The sequence below is a fragment of the Microtus pennsylvanicus genome, chromosome 6, assembly GCF_037038515.1.
Source record: "Microtus pennsylvanicus isolate mMicPen1 chromosome 6, mMicPen1.hap1, whole genome shotgun sequence".
NCBI lineage: Eukaryota > Metazoa > Chordata > Mammalia > Rodentia > Cricetidae > Microtus > Microtus pennsylvanicus.
Window position 1 is genome coordinate 107,284,682 of NC_134584.1, and position 20,465 is coordinate 107,305,146.

Genomic DNA, 20,465 nt, shown 5'->3' on the forward strand with positions numbered 1-20,465 from the left:
GTCCCCCCAAATGGAAGAAAACTGACGAAAACTTATGGTTCACGCCTTAATCCCAACACTCTGGAGGCAGAGGCAGTTCAAGGCCAGCCCTGTCAACACAAGTCCTAGGTTAGCCAGAGGTACACAGAGAGATGGTCTCAAAAACAAACAAACAAAAAGGTTTGGTGGTGTTCAGGAGAGTGAGGTGGATGGGAGGGTTGGGCCTAAATGTATTTGAGCACGAGGTGTGGTGTCCTGATGATACCCTTGGGGGAGAGGCGTGATGCACTTGAGATAGAGAAGGAGCAAGCCAAACTTTTCTTTCTGTTTTGCTGTTGTTGAGATGTAGTCTTATGTTGTCTAGGCTGGGCTCAAACTATGTGTAGCTGAAGTTGACCTTGGACACTTGGATTCCCCTTTCTCACTTTTCTTTTTTTTTAAATATTTATTTATTATGTATACAATATTCTGTCTGTGTGTATGTATGTATGCAGGCCAGAAGAGGGCACCTTATTACAGATGGTTGTGAACCACCATGTGGTTGCTGGGAATTGAACTCAGGACCTTTGGAAGAGCAGGCAATGCTCTTAACCACTGAGCCATCTCTCCAGCCCCCCCTTTCTCACTTTTCAAATGCTGAGATTACAGGTGTTCACTGAAGGGCTCTAGCAGGCCCATGCACAGTAAACATGGTGCTGACAAGTTCCTATTCTCCCCCTTGCTGAAAAACCATTAGATTCAATTACTAAAGCTAGTCCCCAAGGGCCATTCCCTTATTTAGCCACTGACTCATTCCTCAGACAAAATAATAAGATCCAACAATCACAATTAATTATTTGGTAACATGTCCAATCAGGATTTACCAACTCACCCTAGACAGATCCCCCTCCTTTTTCCCCTTAAAAGCCTGCTCCTGCTGGGTGGGAGTGTTCCACGCCTTTAATCCCAGTCCTTGGGAGGCAGAGGCAGGTGGATCTCTGAATTTGAGGCCAGCCTGGTCTACAGAGCAAGTTCCAGGATAGCCAGGGCTGTACAGAGAAATCCTGTCTTGAAAAACCAGTCAATCGGGGCTGGAGAGATGGCTCAGTGGTTAACAGCATTGCCTGCTCTTCCAAAGGTCCTGAGTTCAATTCCCGGCAACCACATGGTGGCTCACAACCATCTGTAATGAGTTCTAGTACCCTCTTCTGGCCTGCAGACATACACACAGACAGAATATTGTATCCATAATGAATAAATAAATAAATAAATATTAAAAAAAAAGAAAAACCAGTCAATCAACCAACCAACCACCAAATCAATAAACAATCAAAAACAAAAACAAAAACAAGAAACAATCCCCAAACAAGCAAACAAACACTCACTCCTGAGAAAACCTCCTCCTTGCTGCTGCTGCTGCCATCTTTGCAGCCCATCTCCCCTTTTCCCTCTAGGGTAATAAGTCTCCTTCGTGCTGAGAATTTGGTGTCTGTGTGTGTCCTGTGCTGACTCTGAGGGGGCTACCTCCTTTAGAAACCACCACATCTGGCACTAACTGAATTTTTGCACCCTAAGTGACTTTGCTTCAGCCCTTCTAGTAAGTACAGCCCAAAAAGCAGCAAGTAGCAACATTTTATTACTCTAAGGGAAACTGAGATAGCATCCATTTCACCCAATTATTTTACAGAGAGAGAAATTGAGGATGAAAAGAACCCATTTTTATTGAGCATCGTCCCTAGGTACAGGCTTTTGAAGGGCCCCAGGGGAGATGAGTGTGGGTAGGGGAACAGATCCCAAGCCATCAAAGCTTTGCCCCATGCCATGAATAGATTGTCTGGGTCCTCGAGGCAAGCACGAGCAGGCAGGTTGGACAGGGTAGATGATCAATGATGGCAGGGTGCAATGACAGAAAGTGACAGCCTGTGTGAACCCTCCATAAGAGGGGTCTGAAAACACATCATGAGGGGTAAGAGGACCTGGAAAAGAGAGAGAAGAGATTATCCTGAGGCTGAGGGGGCAGGGAGCAGAGCACAGTGTGATGAAAAGGCCCTGGCCTGGTGTAGACAGTGATCTATGGGGTGTCAGGCTGGACAGGTGGTGCTGAGCCCCAAATGACAGACTAGAGCTCCAGCGATAGCCTGAAGGCAGCCAGGAGCGTCTCCAGGTCCCACATTCAGTAGACAGGACTGCTGTCCTCAGACATATCCAGGGCCAATCTCCTTGAGGCAGGATGGTAGGATAGTTCTCTCTTGCTTGGTTACTCTCAGGGTTGCTGCTGCTTCTAAGTTTTCCGAGGCTGGTGCAGCCTTCTCCAGAAAGCCATCTTTTTCTCTTTGAGCTTCACACCCACACTTGTATCGAAGTCCAACTGCTGGTACTTTTCGTTCTCGTCAAAGCGTGGCCAGTAGGGCAGCGTTCTGTCATTGGGGTCCCTAATCCCAAGGTGGAAAAAGATGAGTGTCACACTCCTGTTTATTCAGCTTGTCCCTCTTACCTTTCCTTCATCTACCCTCCCGTGGGAAGCTGAGATCCAGGAAGGCTTTACGGCAATGATGCTTAGACAGATCTTGTGAAAGAGTAGGAGAGCTGGCGTGATGGATGCTGAGCACTTATATCACAGCGCTGGGGAGGTGATGGCAGGAAATTGTGAGTTTGAGGCCAGTGTAGGCTGCATAGCAACCCCCAGGGAAGGAGGTGGCAGAAGTGAGCTTCCAGGCAGTACAAGGTTAGGGAAAATATAAAGGTGAGTATATAGAGGGTATGCGTGCAGGAGAATGATGACGGCATAGGAAAGAGTCTTGGCTTTTCACGACAAGCTAAGAGAATGGAGATTTACTCTGAGAACATGAACACATTTTTTTTGTTGTTGTTGTTGTTTGAGACCAGGTTTCTCTGTAGCTTTAGAGCCTGTCCTGGAGCTCACTCTGTAGACTAGGCTGGCCTCGAACTCAAAGAGATCCACCTGTCTCTGCCTCCTGAGTGCTGGGATTAAAGATGTGCACCACCACTGCCCGGCTATGAGCAAGGGTTTTAAGCAAGTGAGTCATCTGATTAGATGATACTTCAGAGTGTTACAGGATGATGGGGGAGAGAAAGTAGGCCTAGTAAAATATGCATGGGGACCCAAAGTTCAGTTAAAGTGTCACCTTCACTTGAAGCCACCTCTGCCAATCAAAAAGGGCCAGACCCCTCCTTGATGCTCCCTATGGCCCAGTGATCCCAGGGGGACAGCTCCCATTGTGCCTGTTTGGAATTTGATTTTCATATAGTGGGGTGAGGAGGATGTAGCACATGCTTAGGACATCCTTGAACCCCAGCTTCCAGTACCAGGGTCAGATAAAAAGGAGAACATTGTTGAGATACTACTGGATGAATGAATGAAGAGTGTGCATCGTGGGACAGAGGAGACACATTCTAGGGACATTAAGGACTCCATGACTGACAAGGAAAAGAAGGGCCCAGGCTTGACTGTCTAGTTCCTGTGGCCCTAGTACTGTTTATATGTGTAAGGGGCTAGACTCACCCAGTGCGGGCAAAGTTGGCCCAGTATTTCATTATCTGGAGGCTAAATTCCTTTTCCTCACTGGTGGATGAGCCTGGGGGCAGAAGAGGATATGGTATTTTGGAAAGAGCTGGGGGTACCAGCCTCCCACTCTGAATGGGGGGGGGGTACGTTCCACACGAGGGACTAGATAGTTCCCTGTGGTCAGCCAATGGAGGTGTGGGTCTTCATGCCTGGTGGGGAGATTAGGTGTCAGGTAGGGCATTAGGACCTTTGGAGAAAGGGCTTCCGAAGATATAGGAAAGCTCGTCTCCATGGTCTGCCCCATCGTGGCGAAGTTTGACAATTATGCCTGAAGGAGCACGGTGCTTGAACTCATACAGATAGACAGGAAAGCCAGCATCTGTGAATAATGAAACAGGTGAGAGCTGCAGGAAGAGTCTTCACCTGAGCTAAGTTCCCATCGACCCAATGCGTCCCACCCATCAACATAGGGCAGGCCTTCAGGTTTACAGTCAGTCATGGGGCAAGTTCGAATCCCGCCTGCACTAGCCACCAGTATGCCACTCAAACTCTCTGAGCGGCAGTTCCTCATCATGGCAAGGCTCTTGGAAGCTGTCTTCTTCCCTCTTCTGAGCTTTCTGTTCCGGACATGGTATTTAAGGGCCTTTAATGGCTGTCCTTTCCAGCCTCACCTTTGACTTCTCATTCTCATATTCCCAAGCCCAGTCAGCCTGCCTTTTAAGTTGTTCTTAAGCCCGTCGTCCTAACCTAGGGTACTGTCTCTGCCCCCCACCCCCAGCTTTCTCCAGTAGGGTGGTTGAGGTTTTGCCCTTATTCCTCAGGGACAGCTCTTCCTCTGGCTTGCTGCCTTCTCTGTGGCCTCTTGGAGTTCTAGGATAGCCCAAAGTATGAAGCAGGTGGGGGAAGAGCTGGTGACTCCCGTTGGAAGCAGCTCAGCTGGACAGTGAAGGGGAGCGGTGCGGTTACTCTCAGGGGCCTCATACCCCGGTGGTAGCGTGCGGCTTGAAGGGTGGAGTACACGAAGGTGGCATCTCCAATTAGATCTAGCAAGTGGTTGCGGACCGTCTTCCAGTCATGCTTAACGGCAGCGTCGATCAAGTACTCCTTCATCACCAGTGGGATCTGCTCCTTAGTGATATTCTGGGCCAGGATGCAAGACCTACCCTGAGGCCTGCTATACCAGCTGGCCACGGGTGTGTGCGCTATTGGCTTACACCCAGCCTCAACTCTCCAGGACTTTGGGGAATGGGATTTCTATGATGGTCTTCATCCTACTGATGCTTTTTTTTTTAAGACATGATTTCTCTGTGTAGCCCTGGCTGTCCTGGAACTCACTCTGTAGACCAGGCTGGCCTTGAACTCACAGAGATCCACCTGCCTCTCTGCCTATCAAGTGCTGTAAAGGCGTGTGCCACCACTGCCCCATAATCTTCATTGATTCTTACCCCCCCACACACACACTTTTGCCCCAGGAGAACTGCCTCCTATGACCCTGAGAGTGCCTTGGAGACCTTGCCCATCAGCAACCATCTCATCCCACGTCAAATTCCTTGAGGGCTCTCCTATCTCAGGAACCCTTGTGCAGAGCAAGCCCTACGTTCTTAAAGAAGCGTGTGTGGTATTTAGTCCTGGTCACACACTAAACAACCCAACCATGGGACCCCTCACCAGCAGGGTGCTGGAACTCCAAAGCAGTTTGGTGAGGTATTTTTCGTTCATTGCATGCTGAGTCAGCTGGAGCTTCAAGAGCTGATCACAAGAAAAGGACCCAGGGATGAATCAGGCCTGAGCTCTTGCCTGTCTGCATGTAGAATTCTCAGACAAGGCATAGCCCAGGCAAGACCCACACCCTGTCCTGCTCACTGTCTGTCATCACCACCTGGTTCTGAGCTGAAGCAGTACTGGGAGGGCCTGTCTTGAGCTATGGCATTTGCCCTCACCCAAGGAGTAAAGGAGGCCCGTAAGGTGTATAGTTGTTAGCAGGCTCAGGGGTTGACTACACTTCTCCCAATGCCTCTCTCTCATTCCTGGCCAACTGTCCCTGCACAAGGAATACAGTAACTTCTGCATCCTCAGTGGGACCACTGAGATCTAACTTGGTACCCAAACACTGCTCAAGGGGCATCCCTTTGCAAACCCGCTGAGAGAGCACCTTTCCCATCCACTCACAAAAGGCAAGCTCCACTCGAACTCCACATTGTTGACACCTAGAAGGTAGGGCACAGGGGTAACCTGCCGGCTGGTCAGGAGCACCACAGGGTCCTCTGGGAACACCACACCATCCACCACAGGGCTCAGGAACCATACCATCTGCAAGGCCAGGGGCGTTTTCCAGATAGTCATTCCACATACTCTCTGAGGCCCTGTGTGACTTGGGTGCTCAGCTCATCAGGTCTGTCTCAGGACCTGGCCTAGCTTAAGCTCTTTTGGTAAAAACTGAGATTGCCCACAATGAAGCTTAGGAAGGTGAGTGTCGGGAGGGACCAGGGCAGACAGGACCAGCTACTGAGACTTCAGATGCTTGCTCCAGACATGCTCACAGTTCATTCCCTATCTCTTGAAGATCCTTATGAACTAGCCCTTCAATGAGACACGTATTATCCATTCTATTTTAAATTCTATACCTCTCACCATGCCTGATCCCTCCCCTTGTTGCTATTACCTTCTAGGAAGCTGAGTAGTTTACTTATTTATAGGACTTATTGTGTCTCTCTCCAGTGGGGCGTCAGTCCCACTAGGGAAGGGAAATTGGCCTGCATAGTTCCTCAAGCATCACAAGGACCTGGCACACAGTAGGTATTCAATGAACACTCAAGTTGCAGAACACTGCTTACTCACATCGTTTGGATCTTTCTTGAGGTTGACATGAAAGAATGCCTATAAAAGAGAGAAAGAGATAGGAATCAAAAGAAACTCCCCAATGTGTTCTAGAGACAGGTCCCCTGGGGACGTATCTACTGGCGGCTATAGTCCATAGGCTGAAAGGGAAGACAACTGGAATGTTCTACCTACCATCCTCTTGGAAACATGCATCACCTCATTCCCTGATAGAGCCCTCAGGCATTCTACCATGATCTTTGTGTTGTTGTGGTCGCAGCCAGCCACATGAGCAACCTTCTGTAGAGAGAAAGGGTGTCTACGGATGCCTCCATCCTTCTCCCCTCTTGTTGGCCCTGGGAGAGGAGTGGTACCCACCTTGGCTGCCTTCAATGGCTCAGACATGATGAAGACTTTCAGTATTGCAGTACCGCTCTGGGAAATGGCCCGATGGAATAGACCTTGGGCAAGGGGTGACATCAGCTGTAGGGATTGGAAGCACAGAACACCCATGAGATCCATAAATAGGGGCAACTGAGTTGTTTCTGGTGCCTGCCTAACTCTTTCTGGGTAGCCTGAGAGATAAACATCTTGGAGGGAGCCATGGATCTTCGGCTAGAGTCCTAGACTTAAAGCCAGCATCTTCCAGTCTTTGGTCTATGCAGTGGGCTCTAGAGGTCCCAGAGTTGACCTGAGGATATGGGAGGTGATCTGTTCGTATGCATAGGGTTTTTTTTTTCTCTGCTACAGTTTACAAGCAAGGGTGGGTGGAACCCCATAGTCACAGCTCCAATTACCTATGCTAACAGCTCTTTCAGAGAAGTCATTTGGACACCTCAGAATTTATGTGTCTCAAACCTGTTCTAGTCAATCTCCAACTGGGTAGAACCTTCTCTTTTGACATTATCCACCCAGCTTGGGGGCTGTCCCTCTTCTGCCCTCTGCCACATGCAGCTATTCCAGTCATTCCTGACCATTTGGCCTTGTGAACCACTCAGCAACCTCCCTTTATTCTCCATCCTTCCTACCCTCATTATCTCCTCTGGGATAAACCCTGCTCCTTCACCTCCCAGCTGGGCCTCCAAGCCCGAGTTCCTGCTTTTTCCTATGTCAGCTCCATGCAGAAGAAAGACAGAGAGACCTCTCTAAATCCACGTCTGATCTTATCACTTCCCTGCTTAACATCTGTCCCTGCTCTCAGGAGGATGGCTGCAAGCCACAAGTTTGAGGCCAACCTTGTCTACATAGCAAATTCCAGACTAGCTTGGTTAAATACCAAGTCTGAGGCCAGCAAGGGAAGCAGAGTGAGACCCAGTGTCAACAAACAACAACAAAAAGATCCAAGCCAAACCAGACCACACAGAAAAACTCGTACGGGCTCTCTAGGACACTGAACTGGAGAGAGATGCTTCTCTTCTCTGCGTGGGGGTCTTCATCTGTGAGATGAGGACGGCAACGCTTTTCTCCTTGGACTTTGATATTATTTATTACCAATTAACTTGTTAGTTCAGAACAGGGAGGGCTGTATAGTTCTGGCATTTCAGGTCTGCCACGGGAATGCTGGGACTACAGATCTGCCTGTCTCTTTGGATTTGATTTGTGTGTGTGTGTGTGTGTGCGCGAGTGTGTGTGTGTGACAGGGTTTTATGTAGTCTATACTGTTTTCAAATTTACTATGTCGCTAGGTCACCCTTGATGGGTGTTATTCTTGAAGAGAAAGCACCCTTGGCTATGAGCGGTTGTGCCCCTGGTGTGAATGGTATCCTTAGCCGGGGTGAAATGCTGGTTTGTGGACACAGGTCTGCACACGAGCCTGTGCACCGTGGGAACATGCTGGTTTGTGTCTCTGCTGGTCTAGAGGAAATCACACTCACCAGTCCCGAGATGCTCATAGCTCCCGCCGACTGACCGAATAGTGTTACACTGTCCGGGTCTCCACCAAAGGCCTCGATGTTCTCCTGAACCCAGTGCAGAGCCGCTATCTGGTCCAGCAGCCCCCAGTTTCCGCGGGCTTGGCTGTCGCCCGTGCTAGGCACATGAGATTCATGGTCAGTGTTTCCAAATTCGATCATTAGGATTCAGAGAGCTGTCATGGTTCCCCATCTAAGGCTTCCTTAGACTTGCTCGCTCATGAGAGTATCCAGAGTCTTCAGAGCTTGAACTACCCTCTTCACTCGATCCCGCCCACGGACCAAGACCCCTTCCTCCAGTCCCCCACTTTCTGAGTCTCTGGCCGATAGGTGAAGGCCCCGCCCCTGGTCCAAGGCCCACCTGAAGAAGCCTAGGATGCCCAGCCTGTACTGCAGAAACACCAGCACCACTTTCTCGCGGGCGGCTAACTCCGAGCCTTCGTAGGTGGAAGCAGAGCCGACGAGGAAGGCGCCTCCGGGAAACCAAACCATCACCTGGGCAAGAAAGGTCTCCAAAGCCTGAGCTGGGCTGTACTGTAGTGTGTGTGGGGGGGTGTGGAAAACAGAGTACTCACCGGCAGCAGAGGGTCCCCAGGCGCTAGCACTGGTGCATAAACATTCAGGTAGAGGCAGTCCTCGCTGAAGTGCAGCCACTCATACTGTTTCCGCGTGTTCAAGTACATGGAGGTTACCTGTCCCCAGGTTTCCTGAAGGCACCTGTGGGCATGCAGTGAGTTTATACTGACAGCGAAGAGAATGCTTCCAACCCCGGGGTCAGCAATGACGGGGGACAGCCTAAGACAAAAACCTGGCAGACTCTATGCGTGTGTACATGCTTCCTGGAGTCTTTCACCAGTGGTCAGGTCCAGGACCGTGAGGCAGGCGCGTCTCTCCAGAATCCATCCTTCCTTCTACCATGCATCTTGACCTACACCCCCTTAGCCTGGGTAGTCTTTGCTCTTGCTGGAGACTGCCGATTTGATTAAGGCCAAACTGTGGGTGCTCTAGGTAGGTAACTCTCTGCCTTCGTGCCCCACCCTCCCAGACTCTTTTATCTTCCAGGCAGGCCAAGGAACTCTAGAACATGTTTCCCTCCTCCAAACACAGGGCCACCATCCTGTCACCATAAAATCTGTGGTCCCCCAACTTCTTCACAGTCCTCCAAATTGTTCTCTGGAGGACATTGATAAAAGTAATTAAAAACAAAGCCAGGCACGATGCAGACCACGGCACTGGTCTTCCTATAATCTTCCTTGTGAGGCATAGTGGCTGGCACCTGGAATCAAGGCCATTCTGGGCTGTACAGTGGGTCCCAGGACCAGCCTGAGTTGAACCCACCTCTCCAAATGCATTTTCCTGGCTCTCCACTGCCCTCAAAGAGTCCAGACACCCTCAGTCTGACTTAGACTCTCCTTTCTATCCAGTCAGCACACCAGACACCCTTTGGTCCGGATAGACATGGCTGCTTGCCTCTGATTTCCAAACCTCGTGCCTCTGTGCCTGCTGCCAAATGCTCTCCCCCTTGCCAAGCAAGCTACACTTCTGTTTAGGCCAGCTCAAATGGTACCCCTTCTTATGGGCCCTCCATCTGTGTCCTGAAGACCTTTCTCCACTCTCTACTGCAATGCCGGTTGAAATTATTTCAATTAAATCGCTTGTCTCCTGGGTGACTCATCCGCTCCTGGAGTGAAGGACGACAGTGGGTCCTAGCACTCAGCCAGGCACCGAGTGGACTTGTAGAGTATTTGAAGAGGAGTATGGGCGATATGGCCTCTTCCCTCCTCTCTGCTGCTGGCCTAACCCCTGGAATGGCTATTCTTACAAGTCTGGGGCTGGTCTTACTTGATTGGAATCCCTGTCTGTCTGTTCCTCCTTTTAGCTCTGCTCTTGCCCCAGCCCGCCTTCCCTTTTCCATATGTCCTTCCCACAACACTGCACCCTGCCTCATCCCAAATTATCATCTCCGAGCCACCTTGACCAGCAGTCATCTGAGCTCTCTTCCTACAAGGACACATTTTCATCTTCTTTTGTGTTTATGTATGCAGGTCAATGCATTCACGTGGAGGCCAGAGAAAATCCTCTGGTGTCAGTACTCATGAAGGCCGTCCAGGTTGTTTTTTAAGGCTGGGTCTCTTAGTTGGATCTTGCTGAGTAGTCGAGGCTCTGGCTAGTGACCCAGAGGATCCTCTTGTCACTGGCTTCCCCAGGACTCGTGCTGCAAATTCTTGCCATGGCTCTTGGCTTTTTATGGGGGTTCTGGGGCTTGAACTCAGGACCTCATATTTGTAAGGCAAGTGCTTTAACTTACTAAGCTCATCTCCCTAGCCCCAGGATAAACTTCTACTTCACCTGGCCTCTTCAAAGGTCATCAGCAAGCAGTACATCTCCCTCCCTCCCTCCCTCCCTCCCTCCCTTCCTCCCTCCCTCCCTCCCGTCCTCCTTCCCTCCCCCTTCCTTCCTCCCTCCCTCCTCTCTCTTTCTTTTCTTTTTCTTCTCCTCCCTCTCTCCCTCCCCTCTCTCCCCTCTTTCTTCTTCCTCTCTTTCTTTCTTCTGAGACAGGGCCTCTTGAACTTATCATATAATTGAGGATCTTGAACTCTTGACCCTCCTGCCTCCCCTTCCCAAGTGCTGGGAGGCTTGTACCACTCTGCCTGACTTCATAGCTCTGTCTTTGATCTCTGCTTTACTCCCCCTCCTTTGAAAATTTGTAGTGCCAGGATTAAGTCCTGGGGCTTGGGAATGGTGAGCAGGGCCTTTATTTCCAGGCAATATTTCCGTTCTCTTGTTTGACTTCTTTTTCTCCTTTCTCTAATTTAAAAATTACATTTATTTATTTGTTTGCATACATGCATATACTATGGTGCATGAATGGAGGTCTGAGGACACTTTTAGGAGTCATTTCTTTCCTTCTACCCTGTAGGTCCTAGGGATAGAATTTAGGTCATCAAGCTTGGTGACAAGAACCTTTCTCTTCTGGACCATACCACTGGCCTGTCTCTGTCAATTCTAGGGTTTTGGAAGTTGCTTACAATACACTTCTTATTTACTTAGGTAATATATCCTTCTGGAGTCTTTGATGGAGTTGAAGAATAGATATAGTTTTCCTTAGTTATGATAAAAATAAAGTAGATATAAATATTGTGACTATAATTCTTGCTTGATATGTTTTGTCATATGTAATCTTGCTATGCTAAAGTTAAAACCTTCATTTTTATTTAGACAGAAAGGGGAGGTGATGTAGGAGATCATGTATGTTGTGAATATGTTTTATTGCCATTGGTTAATAAAGAATCTGCTTTTGCGGGCAATGGTGGCGCACGCCTTTAATCCCAGCACTTGGGAGGCAGAGGCAGGCGGATCTCTGTTAGTTCGAGACCAGCCTGGTCTACAAGAGCTAGTTCCAGGACAGGCTCCAAAACCACAGAGAAACCCTGTCTCGCAAAACTAAAAATAAATAAATAAAAAATAAATAAAATAGCTGGGCGATGGTGGCGCACGCCTTTAATCCCAGCACTCGGGAGGCAGAGGCAGGTGGATCTCTGTGAGTTCGAGACCAGCCTGGTCTACAGAGCTAGTTCCAGGACAGGCTCCAAAGCCACAGAGAAACCCTGTCTCGAAAAACCAAAAAAAAAAAAAAAAAAAGAATCTGCTTTTGGCCGATGGCTTAACAGAGTAAAACCAGGCTGAAAGAGATATATATAGAGAGAGAGTAGGCGGAGTCAGTCAAGCTGGTCCCAAAGTTGTAGTGATCTGCCTGCCTCCTGGCCCCCAAGTTCTGGGATTAAAGGCATGAGCCATCACACCTGGTTCTCCTCTTTTCTTTGAGATGAGGTCTTAAATAGTCCAGAGTGCCCTCAAACTCACTGTGTAGTTTAGACTGACCTTGAACTTCTGATCTTCCTGCCTCAACATCACAATTACTGGGATTATCACTGTGTGCCATCATGCTTGGTAGCCAAATGAATTTTTTCTCTCTCTCCTTTTCCCCCCAACCTGCTGTTGCCCTAGTGAAATGTAGTAACTGTATTAAATTCTTTTTTTTTTTATGTGGGTCATATCCAATTCTCCAGAAAATGCTATCAGCTGAATCCAATCGCTTCCTTCTGGCTTCCTCGCAGAGGCCACCATTTCTCTCTCCCTTTGTTGCTGCCCTATAGAATGATATAAGTAAGGCCGGGCGGTGGTGGCGCACGCCTTTAATCCCAGCACTCGGGAGGCAGAGGCAGGCGGATCTCTGTTAGTTCGAGACCAGCCTGGTCTACAAGAGCTAGTTCCAGGACAGGCTCCAAAACCACAGAGAAACCCTGTCTCAAAAAACCAAAAAAAAAAAAAAAAGAATGATATAAGTAACCCGCAGATTCCTATACTTGACTCTCTAATTTCAAAACACCCCTTGTTCTGACAGCTTATAGGGCGTTCCAATGATTAACACCCACGTGTGTATATATGGGCATCCTCACCTCCAAACCTTGCCTTCAATTTTCAGATAATGATCTTGTAGACCAGGCTGGTCTCGAACTTACAGAGATCCACCTGACTCTGCCTCTTGAGTGCTGGGATTAAAGGCGTATGCCACCGTCTCCCCCCCCCCCAGCTTTTTCTTTTCTTTTAAATATCAGTTGGCTCCCAGGTTCTAAACCCTGTGCTTTAACCAGCTGAAGATAAACATTGTTAATAATTGTCACACAATATTACGGTCAGTTGATTACTTAGTAGTCTGAATAAATAGTGAATACACTTGTTTGGGCTGAACTGCCAAGCCCAGGGCTCCAAAGGGCAATCATAGTCTAGGTCTTGTTATTTGAAGGCTGTAGGTGGCAGCAAGACACTAAAACGTCGAAGCTGAAACAGCCCTTGTAGTTCCCATCTTGGAGCGCCCTCTGCAGGGGGTGGCTGGAAGTACCGTGAGAGTTACAAAGTGGAGCCATCATTCCTAGGCCTGGGGAGTGGATGAGAACTGGAGGTGGGAATGCGCTGGGAAGTTCATCTTCCCAGAAGGTCCTGTGGCAAAGCCAGTGACCAAATCCCCCTTGCCCAGAGCTCTCTCATGAGAAACCAAACACAGTACAATCAGTGCCTTAAATGTCATTTGGTCTGATTTCCTCATTACACAGGCTTGGAAACTGAGGCCAAGACTGGGTCCGAGCTTTGCTTTGGTCCCACGGGGAGTTTCTAGTGAGTTATTTTAGTCACTGGCCCACCCTACTCATCAGGTCTGCTCATCTGCCAGCCCACAATCCTCCGGCACTTACGAAGGTGGGTAGGTGGTGGCGTCTCTGATGCCGGTCCAGGGTTGTGGGGGCTCTGGAGGAGCAAACTTGCGAGTGCCCACGGGAGGTTTGGAGAAGGGGACTCCCAGGAAGACTTGGACGGTTATGTTTCCCACATGTGTTTGCTTTCCTTGTAGGATGCCGTGTCTGGTGACCACGAGAGGCTCCTTGGTGTACAAAGCACCTGGGAAGAGAAGAGGGACTGTCATTCTCGTCAGCCACAGGTGGGATTCTAGTACAGCTGCCATGGGAACCATTCTCCCTTCCCTTCCCCCCTTCTTTCTTTCTTTTTTTCATCCACCTCTCTCATGACTCAGGTTGGCTTCAAACCCATCACCCTTCTGCCTCAGTCTCCCAAATGCTGGGATTACAGGAGCGTGCTACCTGACCTGGGTAGCTGCTGCTGCTATATATACAAAAGCAACCAATCAATTATTATTATTCAAATATTTAAAAATCCTATGTTTGTGGGGTTTTGTGTGCATGTACATCTGTGTACCACATGTAGAACAGGGCACTGGGTTCTCTAAAACTGGAGTTACAGCTGTCTGTGAACTGCCATGTGGGAGCTAGGAATTGAATCTGGCTCATTTGGAAGAGCAGCCAGTGCTCTTAATAGCAAGTGTCTTAGGTGATTGTTTCCCACCCTCTGTATGGAGGCAGGATCTGTCACCAAGCCCAGAGCTTGCTGCTTTGTTTAGTCTGGTTAGACAGTTTGCTCCGGGATTCCCTGTGTCTGTCTAGCCTGGGTTGGGAATGCAGGCAGGCTGACAAAACCACTCGGTGTTTTACATGGGTTCTGGGGATCTGAACTCTGGTCCTCATGCTCACGCACCAAGTGTACCCACTAAGCCATCTCCTCAGCCTTCTTAGAACAACAGTAAAAATCCCAGAAGTTTAAAAAGAACAATTATGTATCTGTCTTATTTCTCTTGTGCGTCTATGGGGATTAATATTATTAAGATTTCAAAGCTATCCTGGTAGGCACATAAAAGATCGTGTCTGTTATATAAACCATTTCTCTTTGTGTCATTTAATGTCAATAAAAGATACATTTATTTGTATATTTATTTAGTTTTTTTTTTTGAGGTAAGATCTCTCTATTATATAGTCTGGCTGTCCTGGGACTCCCTGTGTAGATCAGGCTGGTCTTGAATTCACAGAGACCCACCTGCTTCTGTCTCCCGAGTGCTGGGATTAAGGCTGTGACCACCATACAGGGCTGAAAGGGGCATTTATTTTAACTTCTGTTTGATATGAACATGGCTGCACCTTTTTCTTTTCCTGTTGCTAATTGGTTTAATTAGGTTTTGATTAGTTTCTTTTTCATTTGCTGTGTGGTATGTATGTGTGTCTTTACGTTCAAGTAAGTGCGCCCTTGGTGGTGTTTGTATACCTGCATATGGAGAACAGGAATTGAGTTTTGGTGTCTTTTGCAATTGTTCTTTACCTTATTTTCTGAAACAGCGTTTCTCATTGCGCCTTGCATTTACTGAGTGGCTAGACTGGGTGGCTAGCAAGCCCCATGGACCCACCTGTTTCTCCTTCTTCAGCTTTCTGTCTCCTTGCTGAATGAACCCCAAGGCACAGGAACAAAGAGCAGTTCTGTTTTGTGGTTACAGTCCCACACCCCACGGCTTTTCACATGGGTCCTCACACTTACGCAGAAAAGACTTCACTGACTGAGTCCCCTCCCCAGGCCCTGCCTGGTTCATTCCTGGGATGGTTGAAACAATCTATGCATGTTCTTCCTCATACACATCGACATCAATGCACCCTTACACATTAATACAGACACAGGTATACATGAGAAACACACAAATGCATGCTCAAGGGAATATGCATATGCGTACGCATACAAGTGCAGCTATAAGTGGTTTGTAATGTATTCCCTTATAATGTGTACTCACTTATTACACACACACTGCAAGCATACTCACACCACAGACAGCTTTTGGAATAGAGATGAAGTAGACTAGGCCTATGAGTCCTCCTCCACGGCTAGGCTCTCCTCCTGCCCCACTTCTGCTGCCAAGTGTTGGTGAGGCCTCATATCCATTGTCAGTTCTCCCTCTTATCAAAACAGAGCCGCTCTTTGTTCCTGTGCCTTGGGGTTCATTCAGCAAAGAGACATGATCCACGTGGTTACTTATCCTAGCCATGGATCAGAATCATTTAGGAATTGATGCAAAAAAATAGATTCCCAAGCCAAGAAAGGTAGCACATGCCTGAAATCCTAGCACTTTGGAGGCTGAGGCAGGAAGATCAAGAGTTCAAGATCATCCTTGGTACATGAGTTCAAGGCCAGTTTGGGCTACACGAGATCATGTTTTTAAAACATCCAATCTAAACCAAATTCCTAGGTCTTCTGCCTCACAAGTGTTGAGATTAAAGGGGTATACTACCATGCCTGGATTTTTACTTTCTTTTTTTCAAGATAGAGTTTCTCTATGTAGCTTTGGAGCTTCAAACTCGCAGAGATCCCCCTGCTTCTGCCTACTGAGTGTTGGGATTAAACATGTGTGCCACCATCACCACCTGGCAGATTTTTGCTTTTATTTTTGTTTCTGAGATAAAGTCTTGCTATTTATTGTAGCCCAAACTGACTTGGAACTCATAATCTTCGCTGGGGCTTGATGGTCAGCTAGCCTTGCCAAAAAAAATTTTGACACATCCCAGGTTCAGTGAGAGACCTCATCTCAAAGGAAAAAAAGCAGAAAATAATAGACCAGGACATCCAATGTCATCCTCTGTCTTCTGCTTGCATGGGCATATCTGTATACATGTGTTCACATATACCACACACACATGCATGATCCTTTTGCCTCAGCATGATAAAATCTGGGATTATAGGTATGTCCCATCACTCTGGTGCCCCAAATCCTTCTAGACACACATGGAAATAAGCCCAAAGGTCCCATGACTGCTGTGAACCATGGTTCTTGTCAACTTCCTGGTCTCTGGGGAGCCAGTCACAACCACACGGTCGAGTTCTTCTAGACTGCTAACAAGAGCAGTATGGAAAGGCCAACGTCAGCTCTGTTATCCAGAGGGAGCAAAGAAGCACTTATAAAAACAATATTCCAGACCAGTGCTTGGGAGGCAGAGGCAAGAGGATCACAAGTTCAAGGTTGGGAGATGGTTCGGTGAATAAAAACGTTTTTTTGTGCAAGTTTTATTCTTTAGAACCCACATAAAAGTTGAACGCATAGCGCAGGTGTCTAATCCAGCTGCTCTCACAGGGAGATGGGAAGCGGAAATGGGAGAACCGCTTGACTCTCTTGGGCTAGCTAGACTGGCATAACCAGCCAGGGATAGGAAACAACAAACAGACCCTGTGTCAAACAAGGTGTAAGGTGAGAACTGACACCCACTCAAGATTGTCTTCTGAGTCTGCATTTACACACATACACACACACACACACATACACACACATACATACACACACATACACATACCTACATACACACACATGCACACACATTCATACACACACACATACACACACACACACACACACACACACACAGGTTCAGGACCTAACTCTATAGTGAGACCTTGTCTGGGAAAAAAAGCAAAAACAACCAAACAAAAAAAAAATCGTCTGTACTGAATAAAAATCAGAATTCCTGGGGCTGAAAAGAGGGCTCAGTGATTAAGAGCACTCACTGTTCTTGCAGAGGGACCTGAGTTCTGTTTCCAGGATTTATCCCAGGGGGTTCACAATCACCTTATTTAAGTGTACCTCCTTTGATCTCTATGGGTGCATATGTGTGCATACCTAGACCCACATTCTCATGGACACACACACAGAATTATTTTTAAGTTAAAAATTGTTTTAAATTGCCAATGTGCCTCCTTACTAGTATCCATAAAGTGCTATTAAGACCCAGAATTACAGATGACACATGAAAAATTAGTGAATGATGGCACAAATGATTAATGAATTCTGGAGCTGATTCAGCAAAAAGGACAGTCATGGGTATTGTTGGTGGAGGACAAATTGACATAACACCTTGGAAAAACAACTTGGTAAAATATACAAGGAGCCGTAAAGTGTTCATATGTTTTCATTAAGCAACTCCACTTTAAAACTAAATGTATTTTTTGAAATATCACTATTATTTGAATTATGAAAACATAGCACATTAGCATGCAGGAAAACGCTCAGATTTCACTTGTCCAGTTCTACATGATGTACTTGCATTCCATCTGACCAGGATCTGTGACAGCCCCAGCGTCTGATGTCCTCTCATTAAAGCAAAGACTGATCTGAACTTCAGTGGATGCTGGAGCCTCTTTCACAGCTATGAACTAAGCCAAGTAAATACAAACTTAAGCTATAAACTGCCTTCCATAAGAATGTAAGTGGAAAAAGTAAGCAGATTATAAAACTTTGTGGGGCCAGCAAGAAGGTTCCGTGGACAAAGGTGCTTGCTGCTAAGCCTAGGGACTTGAGTCTGGTCTCTGGAATTCACTTGGTAGAAGGCGAAGACAGACTCTCGCAATTTGTCTTCTGGCATCCACAAGTGTGCTGTGGCATACAAGGGCAAGAATACACACACACATACACACAGGCACACACACAAACACATACATACACACACAGAAGTACAATTTAAAAATCTTAAAAATAAGTTGAGTACATGCTAATGTCACAGCTATGTGCATATATCAAAAAGAGATAATATCAAAAAATGCTAAATCAGTTTTATCAAAACTTCTCAGAAAAACCCACCACTACCAAAAAAGCCCTTATGTAATTATTTATGCAAAAATCAACTAACAATAGAGGTCAGAACAGTGATCCCTTTGAAGATGCTGACTAGGGAATGGCACATGGGATACTGGCAATAATCTAGATTTTGATCAGAACAGTGGTGACATCATATATAACTATTTCTGTAGTTATGTATAATAATCATATAGTTTAGATATGTACATCCTGCTGTATGTTTATCCAATACAATTAATGGCTGTTAATGTGCTGCACTATTGTCACAGTTCAGAGGACGATAGAAAGGAGGACAGTGAGGTGAAAGGTACAGATAGGAAAGAGGCCATGCAGGACAGGGGGAGGCAGAAGCAGGACTCCCGCTTAGAAGACAGAAGGCAGGAGAGAGCGGGGAAAGGCCAGAAGGAGGGACGTGGACCTGCCATGCTCTCAGGTCCCTCACTGAAGCCAGGAGGTAGGAGACACAGTCTCCACTTCGCAGAGCAGCGATGGGGCTCAGAGAGGACAAATGATTTGCTCAGACTTCTAGCTGGTCGCACACGAGCGCTCTGAAACATTGCCCTCCATCTCCCTAGACCTTGTCTAAGCGCCCCTGTCCAGAAGAGGCTGAGCAGGTACGGCACCCCTAGAGGGATGAAGGTCTTACCTAAGGCCATCGGGACTACCAGGCACAGGACGAGGCTCAAGCCCAGGATCCACTTCATGCTCCAGCCAGCTTCTGCTATGGGCTGCGGCGATGCCCAGCCCTTATGGGGTCAGAAGGGACTTGGGACTGTAGTGTGCGGGCACCAGAAAGATCTGCTTTTATCTCCTTGACTCTGGTCACCGGGGGCTGGGCTGGGGGAGGTACAACCAGCCTCTTACCAGCTGTGGAGCCTCGTCCCTCCTCCTTGGGGTGACAGGTCACACTGTAGGGTTTTGGCTCTTCAACCAGACGGGCTTGCATGCAATCCCTGCCCAGTTTGTTCTTTTGGCAACGGCTTCAAGTTTGGCTAGCACGCGTCAAACTTCACAATTGAGTAAGTGCCAAGACTGGAGCAGAACCCTAGCGTTAATGGGTCCCTCAGCCCCTGGATATCCACCCTATGGGTTTAAGAGCCCTTGGCCTTCCTGATTGCTCATACTTCGTGAAGATTCTTGTACGTGTGGCTTTCTGCCAAGGTTTCCCAGGCAGGATTGTTAAAGAGTGTCAGACTGTGTCAGGGACAGGAAGTCGGTGTGATGAGTACCCTTGGTCTCACATTGCAGCTGGAATCTCGACCTAAAGGCAACCATGAGAAAGGTCTCTCAGTGAGATGAGGGTAGTGATTGAACTGGAGGGTTCCCTGGAAAAGACCTAATCATCACTGTAAAGGTCGACCTGTGTGTGATCAGCCAGGAAAGGAAGATGGGGCCTGATATTTGGAGCTGTAGGGGTAAGTGCTGGACTAGATGGGAAGAGATGGTTCCATCTTCACTGGCAGGTCAGGTGGGAGTCCTGGCATCCTGACTTACCTTTGAGAACTGGCCATCTAGGGGGTTCTGTGCTGGGAGGTCAGAAGGTAAGGGGCATGTCTTTCTCTGGCCTCATGTCTCCAGTTCTGTAGGTCTGCAAGACATTGGAGGGTACGATTTCTTCCAAAGTCCATTCAGTGAGTGCTCAGAATCCTTATCCACGTTTCCCACTCTTGTGGCTTTTCCTCTATCCTCAGGAGTATGGAGATCACTGCCCAATCATCATTGATTAGGCTCCATGCTCCTCTAAGGAAGGCTTGAGACAGGCTCAAGGTGACTACTGCCTATAGGACCCCAACCGGGGAATCTTCTGGTATGTTGGATATAACCCACTTGGTTACAGTCTGCTAACCATCCACAATATTAGGCTACCGTATCCCATTGGCTGGAATCAGGCTTGGGGGTGGACAAGCTTCTCCGTGGTGGGCAATTTTGTTCTGTTCTGTTTCTTTCAACACGGTTCCCAAGCCAGGTGGTGGTGGTGCACGCCTTTAATCCCAGCAGCTCACAGGAAGTAGAGGCAGGTGGATCTCTTTGAGTTCAAGGCCAGCCTGGTTTACAGAGCGAGTTCCGTGACAGGCTCCAAAGTTTCACAGAGAAACCCTGTTTTGAAAAACACAAACAAACAAACAAACAAAATGATTCCCATGGGAATCTGGGGAGTGGTTCAGTAGGTAAAGTGCTTGCCACACAAACATGAGGATCTGAATTTAAATGCCCAGAGTCAATGTAAGGCTGGGTGTGGCAGCATGCA

At 47.8% G+C, this 20,465-nt stretch overlaps 1 protein-coding gene across 3 annotated transcripts; it reads right to left on the bottom strand.

Annotated features, from left to right (window-relative positions):
• Positions 1–1,706: 1,706 nt before the first annotated feature.
• Positions 1,707–19,015, bottom strand: Ces4a (carboxylesterase 4A). Of its 3 annotated transcripts, XM_075977244.1 has the most exons (14): positions 18,864–19,015; positions 13,464–13,665; positions 8,787–8,928; positions 8,573–8,706; positions 8,176–8,329; positions 6,680–6,784; positions 6,497–6,601; positions 6,323–6,361; positions 5,654–5,794; positions 5,153–5,233; positions 4,468–4,624; positions 3,732–3,863; positions 3,482–3,554; positions 1,707–2,390 (listed from the first exon to the last, which is right to left on the bottom strand). In XM_075977244.1, the coding sequence occupies exons 1-14, from the start codon at positions 18,919–18,921 to the stop codon at positions 2,240–2,242; spliced, it is 1,674 nt and encodes a 557-aa protein (XP_075833359.1). In that variant the 5' UTR covers positions 18,922–19,015; the 3' UTR covers positions 1,707–2,239. The 3 variants fall into 3 exon arrangements, with proteins under 3 accessions (XP_075833359.1, XP_075833360.1, XP_075833361.1); XM_075977245.1 differs by lacking the exon at positions 5,153–5,233; XM_075977246.1 differs by lacking the exons at positions 3,482–3,554; positions 3,732–3,863.
• Between the last annotated feature and the right edge of the window lie 1,450 nt (positions 19,016–20,465).